The 23,134-nt window shown below is 52.1% G+C and overlaps 2 protein-coding genes across 15 annotated transcripts in view; both read left to right on the top strand.

The window, feature by feature from the left end:
* Window positions 1-17,005, top strand: part of DHDDS (dehydrodolichyl diphosphate synthase subunit) — a 38,282-nt gene extending 21,277 nt beyond the window's left edge. For 7 of the 13 annotated variants that reach the window (XM_089301288.1, XM_089301285.1, XM_089301276.1 and 4 more), the window contains 3 exons: window positions 3,911-4,025; window positions 6,695-6,802; window positions 14,811-17,005. In XM_089301288.1, coding sequence (XP_089157414.1) covers window positions 3,911-4,025; window positions 6,695-6,802; window positions 14,811-15,050 — 463 coding nt within the window. In that variant the 3' untranslated portion in view covers window positions 15,051-17,005. The remainder of the gene's footprint in view (window positions 1-3,910; window positions 4,026-6,694; window positions 6,803-14,810) is intronic. The other 6 variants (XM_089301289.1, XM_089301287.1, XM_089301279.1 and 3 more) reach the window with 1 other exon arrangement.
* A 1,143-nt stretch (window positions 17,006-18,148) lies between these two features.
* Window positions 18,149-21,431, top strand: HMGN2 (high mobility group nucleosomal binding domain 2). Of its 2 annotated transcripts, none has more exons than XM_089301292.1 (6): window positions 18,149-18,271; window positions 19,019-19,063; window positions 19,219-19,248; window positions 19,481-19,531; window positions 20,204-20,296; window positions 20,600-21,431. In XM_089301292.1, the coding sequence occupies exons 1-6, from the start codon at window positions 18,257-18,259 to the stop codon at window positions 20,633-20,635; spliced, it is 270 nt and encodes an 89-aa protein (XP_089157418.1). In that variant the 5' UTR covers window positions 18,149-18,256; the 3' UTR covers window positions 20,636-21,431. The 2 variants fall into 2 exon arrangements, with proteins under 2 accessions (XP_089157418.1, XP_051712789.1); XM_051856829.3 differs by having other exon boundaries at window positions 20,201-20,296.
* Window positions 21,432-23,134: the final 1,703 nt, after the last annotated feature.

The following is a 23,134-nucleotide window of genomic DNA, read 5'->3' as shown; positions in this document are numbered from 1 at the left end:
TGCTGAACCAGGCCAAAGCCAGGAGCCAGAAATTCCATCTGGGTAGCCCATAAGGATGATAGGAACTCGTATGGGTGATAGGAGTTGAGCCATCATCTGCTGCCTTCCAGGTATGCAACAGTAGGATGCTGGAATTGGAAGCAGAACCTATTTGAACCCGGACACTTTAACAATTTTTAAAATTCATTTATTTGAGAGAAAAAGATTCACTCCCCACACGCACATGATAATGAGGCCTCCCACATGGGTGGCAGGCCCAGTTACTTAGTGCTGCCTCTCAGTTTACACTAGCAGGAAGCTGGAGTCAGGAGCCAGAGCTGGCCATCAAACCCAGGCACTTTGGCATGGGATGCGGGATCTTAACACAAGTCGTAACCATGAAGCTAAACATATACCCCTCAAATCTATTATTTCATTTGATTTGACCCTCATAATAACCTATAGGGTAGACAGGACAAATGGGCTCTTTCAGAGATCTGAGAACAGAGAAATTATGAGGACTATAGGGTCTCACACAGCTTAGAGGAAGAAGACAGTGCTGCCACGGCAAGACGGAGATTATCCGGGAAAGCTGAGCCAGACCCTTCCTATTGCCCAATTATAAGTGAATGCTACTTCCTGTGATGCTGTAGAAAATATATTTCTTTCTGTAATTTGGAAAAGATTTCTGAGACATGAAGCAACTTGCCCAGAGGCACACAGCTGACATTTGTAGTCTGGTTTTGAACGCAGCCCAGAACTTTGTTTTCTTGACCATGTGCCAAGAAGTTTGTTCCCACCAGGAAGTTTTGTCTTCTGGACTCTTCCCAAGATTCAACTCTTAGCACTTGGAGAGTAAATTCTGCTTGTGGCTACTCGGTAGGGCAGGCAGACGGAGTTCTTGGAGCCGACAGACACCAGCCTTCTAGATACTGCCTTTCTTTGATCAGGGAGGCTTTATTTCAGGTGAATCTTGCCAGTTGCCAGTTTTCCTCAATTCCTTCTGTCTGAGTATGTACCTGGGCAAGTACCTCTTATCAAACAGAGGAGAACTGATGATTCTGCTGTTTATTTAAAATCCTGAGTAATGTGGACTTTATGCAGTGGGACTTTTAGGATCTGTATGATTTACTTAAGATTTAAAATGCTCTTTATAATAAATTCAAACTATAACAGAAGTCCATAGGGGCCATTGTTATTGCACAGCAGGTTAAGCCACCACTTAACCATGCCAGCAGTCCATATGAGAGCAGTACTTGGAGTCCCAGCTGCTCCACTTCCAGTGCAGCTCCCTGCTAATGCACCTGGCGTCAGCCGATGATGGCCGAAGAACTTGGGCTCTTGCCACTCGCATGGGAGACCAGGATGGAGTTCCTTTGTTCATGGCTTTGGCCTGCCCCAGACTAGCCTGTTGTGGGCATCTGGGGAGTGAGCCAGCAGACAGAAGATCTGTTTGCTGTCTCTGTTTCTGTCTTTCTCTCTCTGCCTTTCAAATTAAAAAAAAAAAAAATATTACAGAGGTACAAAAAGTAAAAAGAGTCTTTCCTTTCTTATCCAACCCACTGTTAATAGTATGATGTGTGTCTTTTCAGACTTGGTTTTTGTTTAATGTGTACATATATGCACATATGTGAGTGAGTGAGTATGGGTTTCTGTGTGTGTATTTCTCATACTATATTTTCTGACCTGCTTTTTTTTTTTTTTTTGACAGGCAGAGTGGACAGTGAAAGAGAGAGACAGAGAGAAAGGTCTTCCTTTGCCGTTGGTTTACCCTCCAATGGCCACCGCGGCCAGTGCACTGCGGCTGGCGCACCGCGCTGATCCGATGGCAGGAGCCAGGTGCTTCTCCTGGTCTCCCATGGGGTGCAGGGCCCAAGTACTCGGGCCATCCTCCACTGCACTCCCTGGCCACAGCAGAGGGCTGGCCTGGAAGAGGGGCAACCGGGACAGAATCCGGCACCCCGATCGGGGCTAGGACCCGGTGTGCCGGCGCTGCAAAGTGGAGGATTAGCCTAGAGAGCCGCGGCGCCGGCTGACCTTGCTTCTTTCATGCAACATTTGACCTTGGACACCACTTCAAATCAGTAAATTTAGATTTATCTGTATTTTTTAAATTGCATAATATTTCATCACATTGCTCAGTCACATGGTATATACATTAAAAAAAATAAAGTGGCTTGAAAACCATTTTTAAAAATTTTACTTATTTAGCCGGCGCCGCGGCTCACTAGGCTAATCCTCCGCCTAGCGGCGCCAGCACACCAGGTTCTAGTCCCGGTCGGGGCGCCGGATTCTGTCCCGGTTGCCCCTCTTCCAGGCCAGCTCTCTGCTGTGGCCAGGGAGTGCAGTGGAGGATGGCCCAGGTGCTTGGGCCCTGCACCCCATGGGAGACCAGGAAAAGCACCTGGCTCCTGGCTCCTGCCATCGGATCAGCGCGGTGCGCCGGCTGCAGCGCGCCGGCCGCGGCGGCCATTGGAGGGTGAACCAACGGCAAAGGAAGACCTTTCTCTCTGTCTCTCTCTCTCACTGTCCACTCTGCCTGTCAAAAAAAAAAAAATTTTTACTTATTTGAAAAACTGGCAGAGAAGGAGAGATTAGTCTTCCATCTGCTGGTTCACACCCCAAATGCTCCCAACAGCTGGGGCTGGATGAGGCCAATACCAGGAGCCCAGAATTTCATCTGAGTCTGCCACATGGGTGGCAAGGATATAGCCAGAACTTGAATCAGCCCTCGGGTATGGGATGCAAGTGTCCTAAGCAGCAACTTAAATTGCTGTGCCTACCCCTAAAAAATGTTTAAATATCTGTTTATTTTAATTTTATTTGAAAGGCAGAGATTATCTAGCAAATGATTCATTCCCCAAATGCCCACAACAGTAAGAGCTGGACCGTGCAAGCCAGGACTCCAGAACTCAGTTTGAATCTCCTGTGTGGGTCGCAGGGACCCAAGTATTTGAGCTGTCATGTGCTGCCTGCCAGGGAGTACGTCAGCAGGAAGATGTATTAGAAATAGGGTAGCCAGGACTCTAACTGGGCACTCTCTCTCTCTTTTTTTTTTTTTTTTTTTAAGATCTATTTTATTTAAATAGAGTTATAGAGAGAGGTAGAGCCAGAGAGAGAGGGAGAGGTCTTCACTCCCCAAATGACCGCAATGGCCGGAGCTGAGCCGATCTGAAGCCCGGATCTCCCATGCAGGAGCAGGAGCCCAAGGACTAGGGCCGTCTTCTGGAGAAGCCGCTTAACCACTGCACCACTCACCCTAGTAGACAAGATGTTCTAAGTGAATGACAACACATTCCAGTGAGTGAATCTGGCTTTGAACCTCAGCTCAGTAACTTTGGGCGCGTTTCTCTGAAGCCTCAATTTCCTTATTTATAAAATGAGGATAGAGGGGGCGAGCATTGAGTTCTAAGGTTTAAGCCACTGTTTGGGATGGCTGCATCCCTTATCAGAGTGCCCGATTCAAGTCTCGGCTGTTCTGGGCTTCCAGTTCAGTTCCCTGCTAATGTGTCAGGGAGGCAGTGGAGGATGGCCCAGATACCTAGGGTCCTGCCATCCACGTGGGAGACCTGGAGTTCCTGGCTCCTTGCTTTGGTCTTGCCAAGTCTCAGCTGTTGTGGGTGTTTGGGGAGTGAACCAGCAGATGGAAGATATCTCTCTGTCTCTCCCTCTGTCTCTGACACTCTGCCTTTCAAATAAATAAATCTTTAAAAATAAGTAGCTGAAGGTAGAAATAAATACCCTTGTAGTTGTGGTGATTTAGAAATAATGTGTTAATTTAGTTTACATTTGTTGAGGGCCTTCTGTGTACCAGCTAGTGTCGGCTAAGGTGTTTGTTGGATGTCTATAGACTGGGGAGCTTTATGTATGGAAGTTCACCTTGAGAATGCTAAAAGACGTGTGGCTTCTCCTTGTCTCCTGCACATGCTAGTGATGTCTCCGAGTCTCTGCTTGATAAGTGCCTCTATACCAGCCACTCGCCTCACCCTGACATCTTGATACGGACTTCGGGAGAAGTGCGGCTAAGCGACTTCCTGCTCTGGCAGGTAAGTAGTTTCCAAACACTGTTCTAATTTTGTTCATTCCCATACCCAGCCCTCCTGGGACTAGAGATCTGGGAACCGGAAGAGAGGGGAGCTAAAATCTGAAGAAGTCTTCTCCAGGCTGTGTCTGGTAACATTTGCTTTTCGTCATCTGTCTCTGGATTTGCAAACCTGTTTGTTTTTTTTTTTTTTTTTTTTTTTTTTTTTTTTTTTTTTTGTGACAGGCAGAGTTAGGCAGTGAGAGAGAGACAGAGAGAAAGGTCTTCCTTCCGTTGGGTCACTCCCCAAGTGGCTGCTGCGGCCTGCTGCTGCTGACGCTCTGCGCTGATCCAAAGGCAGGAGCCAGGTGCTTCCTCCTGGTCTCCCATGTGGGTGCAGGGCCCAAGGACCTGGGCCATCCTCCACTGCACTCCCGGGCCACAGCAGAGAGCTGGACTGGAAGAGGAGCAACTGGGACAGAATCCAGTGCCCCAACCGGGACTAGAACCGGGGGTGCCGTCGCTGCAGGCAGAGGATTAGCCTAGTGAGCCGCGGCACCGGCCCTGTGTGATTCTTGTTCTCTAACGTGCAAGACAGGTATGCCGGCTGCAGCACGCTAGCCGCGGCCGCCATTGGAGGGAGAACCAACGGCAAAGGAAGACCTTTCTCTCTGTCTCTCTCTCTCACTGTCCACTCTGCCTGTCAAAAAAATAAATAAATAAATAATAAAAATTAAAAAAAAGAAAATTAGGGCTATCCAACCGTCTTGTGTCATGAAAACTTGTGCTCATGTTCAAAGAACAAATCTCCTGCCACGAGAACCTTCCAGATACCCTAGCGTCTCCAAGCAAGAACCTGGTCTCGCAGTCTCTCCTCTTCAGATGAAAGGTCCATGTCTATGTAAGCACGGTCCATCAGATACAGACTGTGTGCACACTCTTCTCATTTTCCCCAGCATAAGTGGTTCCCCAAAAGTTCATATCTGATTCAGTTTATTTTTGCTTGAAAATGTCCATCTCTGTTAAATTGGCCTCCCAGGGAAATCCTTGTTCAAGGAGAGGTTGGAGGGAGAGAATTAGCTTGAAAGAGCTGACAAAACTGAGCTCCAGAAATTTTAATGGACCACAGTCTTAAAAGTGACCCAAGAATTAGCTGCTGAAGATACTTTGAGTCTGTGACTGCATTGAAGAAAGTGTGGTGTGCCCCTAACAGCTCTGTGGGCCACTCTGCTGCTCAGATCACGTCTGGAAAGTTTATTTCTTAGCACCAAGTTTTTTTTTTTTTTTTTTTTTTTTTTTTTTTTTTTTTTTTTGACAGGCAGAGTGGACAGTGAGAGAGAGAGACAGAGAGAAAGGTCTTCCTTTGCTGTTGGTTCACCCTCCAATGGCTGCCGCAGCCGGCGTGCTGCAGCTGGCGCACCGCGCTGATCCGAAGGCAGGAGCCAGGTACTTCTCCTGGTCTCCCATGGGGTGCAGGGCCCAAGCACCTGGGCCATCCTCCACTGCACTCCTTGGCCACAGCAGAGAGCTGGCCTGGAAGATGGGCAACCGACACAGAATCCAGCGCCCCGACTGGGACTAGAACCCGGTGTGCCGGCACCACAAGGTGGAGGATTAGCCTAGTGAGCTGCGGCGCCGGCCTAGCACCAAGTTTTAAAAGGCCACGTTGGTAAACTGGACGACTTAACCGGAGATGCCATCCTAGATAGCAAGGAATGGCCAAAGGATAGTGCCCCTGAAAGGTAGCACCTCAGGAGAAAAGAACTCGAGTTCCTCCTTTGTGCCAGAAATATGGCGGGAGCAAAGTTAAGATGATCCCTACTGTCCTGAAACGTAGAGGATGCTGGAAAGACAAACCCTGAACAAGTCATCATAACCTAGGGGACAGATAACAGGCAGTCTAATCTAGTCTTCAAATACTGGAATGATCGTCACTTTGAAGAACCAAATTTGTTTCAGAGAAAATGCCTGGGATCTTGTTAGAAGCTGTGATGTTGATTTGGCAAAATAAACTGACAACCTACGGTATCCCCTGTGAAGCATTGAATTCTTCATCCCCACAAAGCATATGCCAGGAATGTTCCGAAAGGGATTCTTCTATCAGTGACTGTTACGAAGCGTCACCCTGCATTATCTCATATAAGTATTCTTATTACCTAGTTTCACACTTGAGGAAGCAGAAGCCTAGACAGGTTAAATAATTTACCTCTACTCAAATAGATAGTAAATGGTGAAGCCATTTAAATGCAGGCAGTCTGGCTCAAGCACTCATGCCCTTAACCACTGTGCTGTACTATCGCTACTTAAAAATCACAGTGGCAGCTGCCATTGGTTCATGGCTGACTTTTATCAAACATTCCATCTCCCAGGTGACCCCAGGGGCCACGAGCCAATAACATAATCCAGATGTTACTCCATAGTCCTGAAATTGGCTGTCATATTGGAAATGTTGATCTAGCCTCATTTTAGTTCTGCTTTCCCGCAGGCAAGTGATTTAACTGCCTCAGATAAGTTCTCCACCATTCATGAGAGAATCAGGCCTGGCCCGGCAGCAGCTGCAGCTCGGGGTGCCTGTGCTGGCTGACCTCCGGGCTTCTGGGCTCTGCTCAGCCTGTCCCTTCCGTGGAGGACTGGGCAGGGTGGTGTGCCCAGCAACATGTCACTGAACAATACTCCCTCCTTTGTCTTCCCCAGACCTCCCACTCCTGCCTGGTGTTCCAGCCTGTTTTGTGGCCAGAATACACATTTTGGAACCTCTGTGAGGCCATCCTACAGTTCCAAATGAACCATAGCATGCTTCAGGTAAGAGTTCAGGACTGGCCTGGCTGAACGGGATGGGAGGAAAGATGAGCATTGATTGACCAACTTAATGTATAGCAGTCACTTCCTAATAAGCACGTTGATGATGATAATAACAGCTGCCAATCACTGCATGCTTGCTGTGTGTCACATTGCAAACACTCTACATGCAATACCTCATTCAGTGCTTCTAAGAACCCAGGGAGGTAAGTGTTAGTGGTCCCTGCCCTTACACAAATGACCAACTAAAAGAGAGATGATTGAGCCAAGGGTATATAATCAGTAAGAGGTGGGAGTGGGGTTCAAGCTGCAAGTCTTTAATCTCTTAAAGACCCAAGAAAAGGTTTCTCAGAGAGACTGGCTATTATTCCCTGAAGACATTAGCCTAATAAAAGATTGCAGTATTGGGAGTATACAAAAGGCAAGCCAAAGTATACAAGAGCCATAGGTGTTATGGCACAGCAGGTTAAGTTGCCACTTGGGACACCTGCATCACATATCAGAGTGCCAGTCCGCGTCCCAGCTACTCTGCTTCTGATCCAGCTTCCTACCGATGCTCATTCTGGGAGGCAGTGGATAATGACTCAAGTGCTTGGATCCCTGCCACCTGGGATGGAGTTCCAGGCTCCTGGCTTTGGCCTGGCCCAACTCTGGCTGTTGCAGACATTTTAGGGAGTGAAACAGCAGTTAGAAGATCACTCCTTCTCTCTCAAGTAGATGAACATTTAAAAAATTATTTATTTATTTTGCAAAAAGCCAAACCACTTCCAAAAGAGATTAAAAAACAAAAATAGCATTGTCTTTCCATTGTATGAAGTTATGTGTGCCAAGGCTTGAAGTTCTCCTTTTACCTTTTTTTCCTAATTTGTTTATTTGAGAGACAGAGCTATCTGTTGGTTCACTCCTCAAAAATGTATGTGACCAAAACTAGGAGCTGAGAGTACCATCCATGTTTCCCACATGGATAGCAGGAACCCCAGTAATTGAGCCATCACTACTTCCTGCCAGGATATGCACCAACAGGAAGCTGGAGCCAGAGCCAGGAATCCACCGCAGGCACTCTGCTGTAGAACACTGGCATCCTAACCACCAAGCCAAAATGCTGCTCTTCTGCTTTGACGCTTGGTCACCAAATCTTGAGGACAGAGTTTTACTAGAAGGCGTCTTACTAATAACGGGGGTGGCAGGTGGGGTGGGGGTAACACTGAGGGGCCACCATGGCACTTTAGTTGATTTCATGTAAGCTTTCTTATGTAACTCTTGATATCGAGTAGGTTTGGGTATCCTCATTTTTAGATATGGAAACAGAGGTGCAAAGAGCCTAAAACTGTCTCAAGGCACAGAACTAGGAACTGGGATCTTACAGCTGGCACAGTTAAGCCTGCTGTGCAGACGCCCAGGAGAGCTGATGTAAGTCAGGGCTTGTCAGTCTCCTTGGTGTCAGGGCCCCTTTGGAGAAGCTAATAAAAGCCTTGGACCATCATCCATGGAAAATGGCAGACCACTAAGACACAGAGATTACCTTCAGGGTGGTTCATGTAACCTGAGAAATCTGTCCATGGACATCAAGTCCAGAACTCCTGGTATCAGTCGAAGTGTGAAGGCTTGATCATTTAGTCTCAGAATATGAGGAAATTGAAAGGGGAAGTTTACAAGTTGAAAGAAAAACAGTAAGATTCAGTTATCTGAATGACTGAATGAGGAATGAATAGCATATTTTTTCACAAGACCCAAGTTCCTTCTGAGAACTAGAGCTGTCCTTACCCTTTTTTGATGGAAAACTTTCTGAAATGTTCCTTACACATAGTTCATCGATACCTGCTATATAGCAGATACTTGCTAATGTGGTAATGATTAGAATAATCACATTCTAATGATAATGATAATGGTAACTATAAGCACTTGTAAACAGTGATGTCCTTAAAGGTGGGGCTGTATCAAGATACGTGGCTTTCAGATTTCTTATATTTTTTTCTGTGTTCTCCTCTCACTTGCTACTGCTGTCAGTGGCTAATTTTGACTGTGTCTCCCTCCTTTTTTTCTTACTATTTTATGTAAATAAAATAGCAAAATAGTAATAATACCATAAACTCGATTGTAGGTAAGGAAGCAGCTAATTAAGCATGTTAGAATTATGTTTAGAGGGATGGGGATTTGGCCTGGCAGTTAGGGCACAGGTTGCAATGCCTGTATCCCACATTGGAGTGCCTAGGTTCAACTCCTGGCTCCGTCTCCTGCTTCTAGACAGTGCTGACCCTGGGAGGCAGCAATGATGTCTCAAGTGGTTGGTTCCCTGCCACTCTTGTGGGAGACCTAGGTTGAGTTTGTGCATCCCAGCATCACTCAAATAAATGAAGAAAAAATTTAAAAAAAGAAAAAGAACTATGTGTACAAAGAGAGTAAATGGACTGTGTAAGAAGCTCCAGGAGCTTGGTGGCTGTGCTCCCATGTGTGGATATTCTTATCTCTAATTTGGTTGTTCAGTTGCCTTTTATTGTAGTTTCAGGTTTCTCAGATGCTTTGCACATGGTTGTTGGAGGAGTTACCTCAAATTTCATTCATCCAATAAATACTCTTTGAGTACCTGGAATGAGTGAGGTACTGTATTAGGCACAGGAGAGACAGGTGTTAGCCGGCCAGACAAGATGTGTACCTTCCTGGAGCTTGTGTTCTCGGTTGAGGAGACAGACAGTGAACCGGTATTCAAGTAGGTAAGGTCCTTTTTGATTGTGGTCAGGCAGTGAATGTGCTAGGAAGCAGTGAAGTGAGTGCAAGGATGTTGGGCTGTCAAGTTTGGGTCTTGGAAGAATGGAGTAAGAGGGCCGTGTGCCTAAGTGAGGGGGCATGCGATGAGGCTGAAAGAGGAGTCAGGCCCAGCCCTACAGGACGTCATAGGCCATGGTAATGGAATGGAAGGATTTGAATTAAGAAATGACAGGGTCTCATTAGCATTCTGTAAAATTCACTCGGGATTCTCAGGGAGCAAGAGACCAAACTCCTGCAGTAGCCAGAGATAGAGGGGATGGGCCTCGAGGTGGGGGTGAAGTGCAGAAGGGGAGGTGATGGTGAGGGAGGGCTGATGGTGAAACTCCGGCAAGGTGACAGCCCTCCACAGACGGGATTCATTCTGGTTACCTGAACACGGTTCTCTGACATGCTTGGTGGAATCTGTTCTAAGGTAACACAAACTGGAAAGCAGACATCACCATTACTTAAGAGGTTTATTGTTAATGGTAAAGTTGGTAATGTGATTTTGAAACTTTCCTATGTTTCTTGTAATGTAGAACAAATAGCTCTGAATACTGATGTTATTAGGAGCCAAGACATGTAGGCTGTGGCCTGGCAAGGTCAGAGTGGAATATGTGAGTTCCATGTTGTACTCTGATCATAACTGCAGACATTATTGAGTTCTGACCATGTCAGGTGTGGTGTCCCTTACATAGATTCTGTAAAGTGCTATAAAATAGATAAATTACTATTGTTGCTCCAGTTTTTAGAGCAAGTTTTTTTGTTTTGTTTTGTTTTTTTTTTGTGTGTGTTTTTTTGACAGGCAGAGTGGATAGTGAGAGAGAGACACAGAGAGAAAGGTCTTCCTTTGCCGTTGGTTCACCCTCCAATGGCCGCCGCAGCCGGTACGCCGCAAGGCGGAGGATTAGCCTAGTGAGCCGCAGCGCCGGCCTAGAGCAAGTTTTAACAGAGACACTGACTGTCTTGAAGCCTTCTCCAGCAGTGCCCCTTAAGAGGCCCAGCCTGGCTTTACCTACCCAGGATCCCTCAAAGCTCTGTTTCTAAAACTCTTAGCACCTTAGAGAAGCGCTGAGGGTCAGTGCAGACTAACAGCATGCTCACCGGGCTGGCCTCAGACTAGAAATATCTTTTCCCACATTCCTGTCGTGTACCGTGTGCCCACAGTGGCCTTTCCACAGTTCCTTTGTTCCCATACCCTTCCTTTCCTACCTCCACATATCTGCTCTTCTCCCATCACCAAGTTCCTGTCGTCAAACTCTGAGCTGCCTGTCTGAGCTGCCTGTCAGCCCTGTGTGTACCTTTTGTCCGGAAGAACAAGGCAGAGAGCAGGAAGCAGTCTCTGACCTAGAGCTGCCTGGGAGAAGACTGCTGGTGGATGCTGAGTGTAGCTGGGGCTCAGCTGCCAGGTGTTAGGGCCTAGACCTTGGTATCTGAAGGGGCCACAACAGTCCCCAGGTGGCCACCTTGCCTCTGGCACAGAAGGTAGCAGGGAGGAAGGGCAGCTAGGGAATCAGGCCAGGGAAAGGGGGCAGCAGTGCAGAGTGATCCTCGGTGACAGGTTGCATGGGTGGGTTCTTGGGGCCTCACTGATGGAGATGAATAGGACGTGCCGGTGCACCTAAGCTCCCAGGGTGACGTCGCAGAGGGGAACTTTGTCACGGCAGAAACCAGACTGGGTCAGCCACTGTCGTTCTAGTGCTCTTCAGGTCCCTTCTTCCCCTCCGGAGAAGTTAAAACCTGGAGTTGCATTCCTGACTTGGAATCATGGTGCTGCCTGCTAAGCTATGTGACTGACTCATGGCTACTTAGCCCTTCATTTTCCTCATCTATAAAAGAAAAGAATTTTAAAATTGATAAGAGTACCTACCTTAGAGGTTTGTGAGAAGGATTCAGTAAGCTAACACATCAAAGTGCTGAGTATTGTGCCTGGAACAAAGGCCATTGTCAGAGAATGGTGGTTAAAAGTGTTCCGTGTGTGTGTTTGGGCCTTCATCTGACCTCACCCGCCTACAGGAGAGCCATACACAAGCAGTACCATGGTCATCCTGTGCCCAGTACAATGCCCTGGGCAGGGAAGCCCCAGGGCCTTCAGAACATCACATTTCCTGCAGAAGGCACTCTCTGTCTTTGTGCTACTGACCTGGGCGTGCTGGTTGTGGCTTTGGGGAGGACTTTCCATTGGTGAACAGGTGTTCTGAAGCCCAGCACCCTCAGCCTCTGCCCAGGCCCCAGTGAGGTGGTGGAGGACCTGAGGATTTAAGTGCCGGAGGCCTGGAACATACATGCCCTGCTTCTTCCGTGGAGAGGACCAGCGCGGAGAGCTGTAAGGCCCAGGAGGATTACGGTGACGTTTCTCAAAGTGAGGTTCTTGGAGCCCTTGCGCCAAGACTGCCTAAGTACCAAACGTCACTGAGGAAGGAAATAATGCCCTCCTTTTCCCAACTGTCCGTCCCACAGGGAGAGTAGATAAATGACCAGGAACGGCCAAGTTGAACTCTTAGCACTTCTGTAGCTTTGAATTTTCCAAGGCTGACTACATGAGAACTTAGAGCATCTCTGAGATTGGGAGGGTAGACCCTGACTACGTGGCAGCTGGATAGGAGTCTAGATGCAGGTCATCCCTGGAGAACAGTCGTCCTCCTAAGAAGTCACCTCCTGAAGAAACCAAGGAAACTTCAGCCAGTTGTGGCAGCTCGGACAAGTCCCTTCCCATCGTGGCCTGTGTCCTTGACTGCAAGACGGGGAGGTTGGAGCTCATGGGCTTACGGAGCTCTCCCGGCTCTCCTGTCCTAACAGTGACAGATTCCCTGCTGGGCCAGGCTCTGCCTTGGCCACAGCCTCCATTGCTGGCCTTTCATCAGAGGTCACCATTTGGAAGAAGCCTCAGAATCACAAGGAGCCTTTAACCAGCTCTGCATTTCCTCCGTCAGTGGCTAGGTGACTCATCCTTTCTGTCCAGAATTTAGCCCTGGCCACACATGGTGGTGGTAGAACAGCAACAGTTAATGCCCAGGTCCTAGGCTGGGCATTCATCATCTCATTTTTCTTAGACAAGACAGGGGTGGAAACTGTTACCCCTTTTTGCAGACTAAAGATGTATTTATTTATTTGGAAGGCAAAGCAACAGGGAGAGAGAGAGAGAGAGAGAGAGAGAGATATCAATCTTCCATCCACTGGTTCACTCCTCAAATGGCAGAAACAGCCAGGTCTAGGCCAGGCCAAAGCCAGGAACCAGGAACTCTAGCTTGTTCTCCCACATGGGTAGCAGAGCCCCAAATACCGCTCCCCAGGCACATCAGCAGGGAGCTGGATCAGACACACAGGAGCTGGGACGCAGAGTGGCACTCCAGTGTGGGATGCTGGCCCCATTTTGCAGATCTAGAATAGCCTCAGAGAGGTGAGGCTGTCTTTAGGACAGAAACTTTTCAAACCTCAGTGTGCCAGGTAGACTTACTCTGACCTGAGCAGGGTCTTCTGTTTTGTGCCTTTCCCTGTTAACTCTCACTGCTAAAGTACTCTGTACACCTCACCTCTGTCTGATTCCTCCCCATTGGTGAAAGGTCAGCTCAAATTCTGCCTGTCCATGATGTTTCACTCCTTGACCTCCGCTAGCCATAATTGCTGTTTCCTCTGAACGTGCATGGCCCTTCCTCTTGCCTCCATTCCCACATTCTACCTCGTACCACGATACTTCATGGACCTGGCTGTGTCCTAACCAGCCTGTAAGCACCTGGGTTGCTGTGGATGGGACCCAGGGTCCCCCATGATCAAGGACAGGAAGAAGCCCTTCCAGCACATGGAAGCTTCTGCAGCAATTGCCCAAGCCTGTGGTAGTCAAAGCTCCACATGGGATCATTGTAATGTTAACAAGAAGTATCCTTGAATACCTGAGACCATTCAAGAGCCTGCAGTGGGGATTTTTTTGCATTCATATGGTGAACCGTCATTGCCTAGAGACCTCAGCAAACCACTTCTCTGAGCCTCCATGTCAGTCTCCAACACACAGAAAGTACCTCCCTCATGGCTCATGGTCAAGTGAGACAGCAGATGAAGTACTATGCCTAGGAGAGAGTCTAGAAAGAAGACAGAGCAGCCAAAATGCCCACAGGCTCATTAGGACAAAGACACATACACAGGGTACCGTGATAGAAGGTAGGGAGTGGTAAGGGCCATTTGAGTATAGGGTACCTCCAGGCACCCTGTAGGAAAATGGTTTCTCACACACAGAATAGGTTTGGCAGGAGGAGATTGGTGGCCAGTTAGACTGGCAGAAAAAGAGCATTAGCAAGGCCTTGGTTCTGCTCCAAAGAGATTTTCCCCTCTCCTGTGCCAGGAGTGTCATCCCTGCCCTCCTGGGCTCATATGGTCAATGGATTGAGTGTTTCACATGTACAGGGTGCCCCTAGTGCCCTGGAGGAGGAGCACAGTCCCTGCCCTGTTTTTGTCTGGAGAAACACAAGGACTGAGAAGTGCTGCGGGGCCTGTGATCACTACCTGAGGTCAGCACTGGTTTCCGGGCCCTGAGGCTCTATCACACCTTCCAGGCTTATTTTCTAAGAGAGGGGACGGTGGACACTAGCACCTAGTCTGTTGGGCACAGTGTAGTCAGTGGCTTAACAGAATGGAACATGCTTCTCAGAATGTTCCTGGGAGGGCTGTATGCTTGTGGCTGGTCTCCATACAGGAGGTAAATGTAGACCCACAGCCTGGACAGCAGTGTAGGGAGTGGGGAACATGGGAGACCAAAGGAAGTGAGCAATAGTGCCCCAGACAGGAACAGGACCTTCCTTGCCGCAGACAGTAGACAATAATAACATGCCAAATTGCTGTTTCTGTCTGAGAGCCTGCTAATATGCTAGAGAGGATTTTGCATATATTATCTCTAATCCTTAAAACCACTCTTCAAGGTAGGCACAACCCCCACTTTACAGATGAAGAAATGAGGTTAGGAGAGGATTTGGCCAAAGCCACAAAGCTAGTTGGTGGGGGAATCAGAAGTCAGACCCACATTTGCCTGAGAAGAACTGTAAGGAATAGAGATGCTTCCACACAAAACAAAGATGGACCCAAAACAGCCACTGTCGTGCCTGTCCAACAAGGGCACCACCCACTGCACACCTACTCCCTAGCGTTCCAGATCTGGTACAAGCTCTTCACTGTTCCACCCTACTTGGCCTGCCCTGTGCCCCACCCCTCCCTCCTCCTTCCCAGTTCCACCCATGCCTAAAAGTGATCTCCCCACCCCGGTCCCCCTTTTCTCCAGCAGAAGGCCCGAGACATGTATGCAGAGGAGCGGAAGAGGCACCAGCTGGAGAGGGACCAGGCTGCAGTGACAGAGCAGCTGCTGCGAGAGGGGCTCCAGGCCAGTGGGGACACCCAGCTCCGACGGACTCGCTTGCACAGACTCTCAGCCAGACGGGAAGAGCGGGTCCAAGGCTTCCTGCAGGCCTTGGAGCTCAAGCGGGCTGACTGGCTGGCACGTCTGGGCACCGCATCAGCCTGAGTGAGGCTGGCTGCCTGCCACTTTGTCCTGCCCTCTGCCTCCAGGGCCCCACTCCCCTTTCATTTTTTGGTGAAAGGCACCTCCCTCTTGAGGAAGAATTGTCTTCCCTTTGCTTGGCAGGGGAGCCCCCGAGGCCAGGGCTGCGGGCTGTAGATATCTTTGGACTGCCTGTGACAGTGGCCCCTGGGAAGGGTTGAAGAGGAGTCTTCCCCCAAGGCCAGTAAACCCAGCTGTGCTCACCTACAGGTCTGGCGAGCAGGGCGCCACAGTGCATTGGCTGCCTGCCCCTTCCGCCTCTGCCACCACTCTCTCTGTGCTCCTGGACGGACTTTTCTTGCAACAGCACATCCTTCAGCAAACAATTGCAGGGAAGAGGGCACCCCCTCCCTGCCCGAACCATAGCCCTTCACCCATCCATCTCCGCCTTCCCCCTGACTTGCACGGAAGATTTGGCTCTACCTTGGGTCGGCTGGTAAATAGCTAAGAGGCAGCCAGCATTATTTGGGCAGGGAAAAAAGGGGCAGGAGCGACTGAAAGAAAATGTGCCCATCTGCTGCTCCTCCCCTTGGCTCTCCACCTGGGATTTGCTATTGAATCTCTACCCCCTCCCACCACGCAGTACTGATTGCTCACTGAAAGGCTCAGCGCCCCCAATGGCGCGCGGAAGCCAGCCGGGTGATTACAATCCAATTACCTATTGTCGACTCAGCCCACACAAGCTTTTCTCCTCCTCTCGCAGGGCACGGGGCCAGGCTCCACTCCCAGTGGGACCGGCTCCCTCCATGGCTACAGGGTAACAGAAGGGCCTGTAGGCCCTGGTGAATCGAATGCAGCACCGGCCTACTTCCTGGTAACACATCAGGACTGAACAGAACCAGGCACAGTTCCTGTCCTCCTGGTTCAGTCATTGAGGTTTCTCGGCTTCTGACCTGGCTCCCCAAGAAGGCCCTGAGACGATTGACTTCTCAGCATGGCGAGGCTGTTCCAGGCGCTCTCTGCTGGTGAAGGCCAAGGCTGCCCAGCAGGAGGAAGAGGGCAGAGTCAAGGAAGGCTGTGTCCTTTCCCTCACCTCCCCTGCCAGGCGTCGCCGCTGAGAGGATTAGAGCCTTTGAAGAGCTGTCTGAGCGACTGCTCCGGCGGTTCCTGCCCGGGGCTGCCCCTCGGTGTCCCCGCTTTCCTTTCTGCAATCTGTTTCCCTAGTGCCTCCCTCCAGAAGGGAGGTGGGATCTTGTAAGCAGAGTAGACTGCCGAGCCCCCAAACTTCTGAGACCCGAACCCATCCTTGCCTTTCTGTGCCTAGATACCTGGTGCCACAGGCCCCTTGGCCACTGTCCCTGCTTCCTGAAACAAGCATAAATGCCAGACACTGCGATTGAAAAGCCAATCAACTCATCCTTTGGCAAGCCCCCTACACACCTGGCACTCCCCACTACCAATCCCTGGCACCATGTTCCCGGAGAGCAGGTGCTGTACATTTTCCAGTCTTACAATGGGGCTGTTGACAGCCTTAATTAGGGAGGCATGAATTATGTGGCTATAATACAGAGCCCTACAATTAAGGCGGGAATGAGGGGCTGGAGGCAGCACACGGAATCTACCCTGTGAGTGTGGCTGGCTTTCCCTAATATGATTGGGGGACGGTGGAGATGATTAATGGAACTGGTATTTCTGGCCTGAGGTCCTGTGTTCTGGGAAAGGTACGCAGGGTGGAGCAGGGAGCAGCTGCCCCAGGAGACACTGGGAGTGGGAAGGAGAGGCATTGAGGCCATTGCTGTCCGGTGGCAGCATCTGCAAAATACTTGATTTGAACTTAACGGTTGCTTTCTGTTGGTAGGATTTGTGCAAACCAGGTGGGACCAATTTAAGTGTCCTTCCACCTGTAAGCCAACCCCCACTTTGAGGACTTTTATCCTGTTGTTCTCCTGGGTCTCATAATAGAATTTTTAAGATTCTTAGATGTAAGACTTGTTTTGCTGCTGCAATCGCCTGGCCGCCCTCCACGTGCGTTTGGCTAGCTCAAGACCAAGGCTTCCCGCTCCGGCAGGGGAGGCAGGCCCTGGAAGTGCCCTTTTGCCATCACAACACCTGTTCCTCTACTTGTCCCCTAATCCCCGGGCGCTTGTCTCCACCCTCCTTTCCGTCACCCAAATGAAAGGAAGCCAGCTTGACAGTAGGAGGGATTTCGCCAGCTGCGTCTGCAGCGCCCAGGCTTGGTGGCCGCCTCGTCGGGTGGGGGCAGCTGGGCTCCATGTCTCCAAGCTGGGTAGAGCTTAGGGGGAGGGGACTCTGGTAGGCCGTGGCAGGCGCTGTCCGTCATTCTGTGGCGGGGTCCTGGGGTTCAGTAATTACAGGGCCCTAAAGGAGCCCCCCCCATCAGCCATGGGGGGCCGCCTCAGCGTTTGGGGAGGCGGCTGAGCAACGGGTGCTGAAAGGACAGCTCCTACCTGCCCCACAGCACCCGGAAGGCACCTCTGAGCGAAAAGGCTCCCCTGCGATCCCCACCCGACCCCGAGCGGACCGCCTCCCAGGTGAGGGCACGGAGGGCTCTCCGGAGTGGCAGCGCGGGAGCACGCGCGTCCGGCTGCGCCAGGCGGGCTGCCCCGCTCTACTCCCACTTCAGCGGCAGCCTTGGCCCTGGCAACTGCAGCCCGCGCCTCGGGCGGCGCGCTTCCTGCGGCTTCCAGCGGAGCGGGCCCGAGCCCTCTCCCGGGGCCCCCAGCGGGAGCAGGAAGGAGAGCCGCGGAGATGCGCCCCGAGTGTCGCACGGCTCCGAGAAGTGGGTGGCTCGGTTGCATAAGGTGGAAGGAACTTGGTGGCTTGCACAAGCCAGCTCTTGGCGGGAGCCAACCCCCCGCGCGCCCCTCCTCGCCGAGTGCCCTCGACGCGCGCCGCCCCCACTGCGCCCCCACCCCTGGGCGCGCCGCCGTCTCGCGCGCCCTCCCCCCAGCCCCCCTCCTCACTCCCTCCAGAGGAGGTGAGTTTAAACCCCGCCCACGTGACCCCAGCTGGGCCAATGAGCGGCGGCGGGAGGTGAAATCCGGTTCTAACCGGTCCGGGGCTCCCAGCGCTATAAAAACTTTATAAACCCCCCGGAGCCCGAGCAGTGTGAAGAAGAAGAGGCGAGGACGACCCCTGGACCGACCAAAGCCCGCGCGCCGCTGCATCCCCGCGCCCAGCGCCTACGTCCCGCCGCCGCCGCCGCCACCATGCCCAAGAGAAAGGTACGTGGCGCGAGGGCCCCAGGCGCTGGGCCGCCGCCACCGCCGCCGCCGCCGCCGCCGCCGCCTCCCCGGCTCGGGCGCGAGAGTCGGCGCCGGCCGGAACAGGCGCTGCCGACCGGCGCGGGGGCTCGGGGCGCCGTGGGCGGCCGCGGGCTCACCCCGCGCGGCGCGGCTGCCCGCGGGCGCCAGAGGCCATATTGGAGGAGCGGCGGCCGCGGCGGGAGGAGCCATGTTGGCGGCTGTTTATCCCGCTCCCCTCGGGCTCGTCGCGCCCGCCCCGTGCCCCCTCCCCCCATCGCCAGGCCCCCTCCCCTCCCCTCCCCGCGGGCGGGCAATTCAAACCCGAAAGGGCGGGAAGGCGGCGCTCAGGGTTGGCGGGCGGGGGAACGCGCTGCCGCCAAAAAACTGCCGCCGCGAGGGGGCGGGGCCTGCGCGCGGGGCCCCGCCTCCGCCCGCCCACGGCCCCCCTCCCGCGCGGTGCGCGCGCCGCCGCCGCCCACGAGTCCCCGCGGCCGCGCGCGCGCCGCCCGGCTCTCCCGCCTTCGACGGCTGCCATGGCAACGGCGCCGGGCCCCGCCTCCGGAGGGTTGGCCAGCGCCGGCGGCAGCTGTTGCTGCTTCCTGGCCCGGCGGCCGCCGGGAGCTGGGCACGGCTGGCTGGGCTGGCGCTCTTGGGCACCGCGGCTTGCCAGGGTCCTCAGCAGCCCCTCGGAAGCGCCTGTGTCTTTTTTTCCTTGTTGTTTCGTAGGCCGAAGGGGATGCTAAAGGAGATAAGGCCAAGGTGAAGGACGAAGTAAGTTCTGTTCTCTGAGGCGGTGTCCTGAGCTCTCCCTGGGGTGGGGGCTAAAGGCCCAGGACCCCTTTCGTGGGAACGGCCCGGGTCTGGGTTGACACGGCCGCGAGCAGGTGCCCCGGGGTGACTCGCCTGTCCTGTTCTCTCTCCGGCAGCCACAGAGAAGATCCGCACGGTTGTCCGCTGTAAGTGCGCCGGGCCGGAGTGGCTTGCCCGCTTGGAGTTGATTGGTTCAGCGATCCTGATGGCGGTGGCGAGGGGAGGGCGGCTCGGTGTTGCTGGAGTGGTTTCTGCAGAGGCCACGCAGACCTTGGAGAGCGGGGGCGTTACCTCTGGTGCTGCGCTTGGGGTCTGGGTTATTGTCTTCGGTCGGTGTGTTAATGTTCTTTTTCCTCTCTCCCTGTTTAAAAACAAAAGAAACCAGCTCCTCCAAAGCCAGAACCCAAGCCTAAAAAGGCCCCTGCAAAAGTAAGTGGGGGAGGGGCAGCAGTGCTCATGTGGGGGTCGTTTTCCCGGGACGGGGCCTTTGCCTTGGGTGAGCCCAGCGCTGACTCCGTGGACGAGTGTCGTGAACTCCCTGCTTGCCCCGGTCCCCAGCGGTGGTAGCTTTGTCATCAGCGTGCAGGACATTGTGCATTTGGTTAGGAGACCAATTTTGTATGCTGAAGGTCACAGCAAACTTTAGAAAGTTTAGCCTAGGTTTGTCTGTTTCAGGATGGATTCACTGATTTTTCTTTTAAAAATTGTTTATTGGAAAGAGAGCGACAGAGATAGATCTCTTCCCTCCATCCGCTGGTTCACTCCCCAGTGGCTGCAGCAGGAACCAGGAACTCTGTCCTGGCCTCCCGGTGGCTGGTAGGGATCCAGGTGCTGGGCCGTCTGCGTCCGCGGTGTGTCAGCAGGGAGCTGGAGGGGAGCGAAGGAGCGGGGACTCGAAAGCAGCATTGCAGGCGGTGGTTTGACCTGGACCCCAAGGCCCGTGCCTTATCCTCGTGTGGATCAGTTTTGCTCTCGTAAATGGGGAAGGACTTCTGCCTGTTGTTTCCAGTAAACAGTACTGCTTACACAGAGCTTTGCAGGCCGTATCCTGCTAAGGTGAAGCGGAAGGAAACAGGTCTGTTTTTCCCTTCCTTTTAGAAGGGAGAGAAGGTGCCCAAAGGGAAAAAGGGAAAAGCGGATGCTGGCAAGGACGGGAATAACCCTGCAGAGAACGGAGACGCCAAAGCAGACCAGGTACGGTGGGCGTCAGGTGTGCGGTCAGCCGCTGGCGCCCAGAACGCCCACCCCGCCCCGCGGGTCCCAGTTTACTTGTGAGGTGTCTGCACTGCGCCCGAGGTGCTGCCTGGTGGCCACCTGATCTGGTGTTGCCTGGCCCCCGTCTGATGCAGGGCTCAGGGGCAGTGACTAGCAAAGTCAGCCTGCAGGCTGCTCTCCCAGGGAGTGCTGGGCTTGTCGAAGCGCCTGGATGCTGTAGGTGGGTTGTGGACGAAGACGGTCCTCGTAAATGCGTGCCACGTGACTCTGTTTGTCTTGCAGGCACAGAAAGCGGAAGGTGCTGGAGACGCCAAGTGAAGTGTGTGCGTTTTTGATAACTGTGTACTTCTGGTGACTGTACAGTTTGAAATACTATTTTTTATCAAGTTTTATAAAAATGCAGAATTTTGTTTTACTTTTTTTTTAAGCTATGTTGTTAGCACACAGAACACTTCATTGTTGTTTTGGGGGAAGGGGCAGAGGTCACTAACAGAAGGTCTCCGGAGCTGGATCGATGGGGGCAACACCGTCCCCTGTAGGTCTGAGAGACTCCTCTCGGCTCCCCGGAGGGATTCCCTGCCCTTGACACAGCCACCAGGGCACACACCCCGCGGTGTGGAACAACTAAATTTGATTTTATGCCCTCTTCCTCCCCCCGTCTGCCTTCAGCATAGACTTAACTCCCTCAGACCCAGAGACCTGTGGGGACCTGACCCCAGACAATTCGGTACCAGCACGACGGGCAGTCTGGACTTCACAGGGACCCCTGCGATGGGGCCTGGAGAGAGCAGCGGTTCCTTCTCTAGATTGTGGATCTTCAGGTTGACCATTCTGCCATTTCATTTCATTTCCTGAAAGTCAGGGTCGGCTTGTGAAAAGTTGTTAAACAACATGCTAAATGTGAAATGTCAGCCCTCACTCTAAACTTCCCCTTTCCAGAGCGTCGTGGAGACTTCATTGGGTTTTATAGTGGCTTTCTGATTTTGGTCGTCCATTGAAGAAGGGAGTTGAAAGTTGTATACTGTTCACGATTGTCTGCCCATGTCCTGCCTGAAATACCATGATTGTTTATGAAAAGAATCTTTAATAAAGCTGGATACAGTTTGGCTTGGAATGGTGCCTCTGATCTTTTCCCACCAAGGGGACCTGGTTTTGCCAAGTCTCTGGGGATAGGGCGCGTTCTGGTAGAAGGTGTGGCGCTCCCGTGTACAGCGAGCGTGCCTTCATTGATCTACAGTCCCCACTCCAAAGCTGATGGGGGAGTTGGGGGGTGTCCCAGGTGTGACCTGGGCGGTGGTTTCTGTCCTTGCTGTACCTGTTCCCTGCAGTGGACTCCCAACTGTAGATTGCTTCCGCCTGGTAGCTGGCTGGGGAGGCTCCGTGCTTCATCCAGGCGTCTGCGGAGGAAGGGTTTTGAGCTGTTGATGGGAGAAGGTGCCCTGTCTGCATGGGTCTGCCTCTGTGAAGGCCACGTGACAGGAACTTTCCTGATAGCTTCAGCTGGGAGAAGCTGCAGAGACTTCACTGAAGCGCGGGAGGTGTTGGCTGTTTGGAGTACTGAGCTCCGGTAGGCTCGGGCTGGAGTGCAGTTGGCATTTGCTTCCAGACCGCTGGCTTTGTTGGCTGAAGGGCTGACCCTCTGTCACAAAGGTCGCTACTGGGCTTCTTGAATAAGGGATTTTGCATGTTGTCTCCTAAGTCCAAAGACATTGTGGACGCCAGTGCTAGGCCCATGTTATGCATGGGGAAGTGGGTGAAGAAATTGTTACTTTACCTCTAAGGAGCGCCAGAGTCAGGATGCGGGCCCCCTGACAGTACTCTCTGACTTCGGCTTCTTAGTTTCCAGGTGCTTCATTGCTGAAATCATTCTGCACTCCGATGTCCTGGCGAGGGGCGCCGTGGGCTCTGTTTTGAGTGGAGTTGGGAACTGGGGGAAGCTGCAGTTGGTTCTTGATCAATATTGGTGAGCCATGGACTGTGGCTTAGTTTTTGGGTCAGTTGTATGAGATGTGTTGCCCCCACTTTGTAGTTGAGAAGCTCCGGGTTGAAAGGTGGCAGGTAAAACTTCATCGTAACTCATTCTTAGAGATGAGTATCCGTAAACTTGAACTTCCCCTTCACCTGGGAAATGGAAGAGATCTTCAAAAAGCTCGTGGAAAAAAATGTACAGATTTCAGGTTTCTTTTTTTTTTTTTTTTTTTTTGACTGGCAGAGTGGACAGTGAGAGAGAGAGAGACAGAGAAAAAGGTCTTCCTTTGCGGCCGGCGCCGATGCCAGGAGCCAGGAGCCAGGTGCTTTTCCTGGTCTCCCATGGGGTACAGGGCCCAAACACCTGGGCCATCCTCCACTGCACTCCCGGGCCACAGCAGAGAGCTGGCCTGGAAGAGGGGCACCTGGGACAGAATCCGGCGCCCCAACCGGGACTAGAACCCGGTGTGCCGGCGCCGCTAGGCGGAGGATTAGCCTAGTGAGCCACAGCGCCAGCCTAGATTTCAGTATTTTCTGTACCAGAAGAAACTCCTCTCAATTCCATTTTCCCACAGATTTTCTGAATGTCCCTGTACATACTAATGAGACTAACTTTGGGCCATGGGAGTGTCTGGGCTTAAGAATGAACCCAGACATCAAAGTGTGGTAAGGACTTCTGTCCAAGCAGCCGTAACCACTTGCTCAGTGCCAGCCCTGTCCTTGTACCAAGGTGTGGATGTGGGTGATACAAAAACGGACCCTTCCCAGCCCTACACCCAGGCCCACTCTGTTCCTAAGTAAGGAAGACCCAGTGACAAATAGCAACTGTTAGCTCAGACAGGTCCTGAG

This window comes from Oryctolagus cuniculus, chromosome 7, assembly GCF_051225735.1.
Source record: "Oryctolagus cuniculus isolate XC-2025 breed Fujian yellow rabbit chromosome 7, ASM5122573v1, whole genome shotgun sequence".
Classification (NCBI taxonomy): Eukaryota; Metazoa; Chordata; class Mammalia; order Lagomorpha; family Leporidae; genus Oryctolagus; species Oryctolagus cuniculus.
Note: the sequence above shows the minus strand (reverse complement) of the source record. Positions and strands in the feature narration are given on the sequence as shown.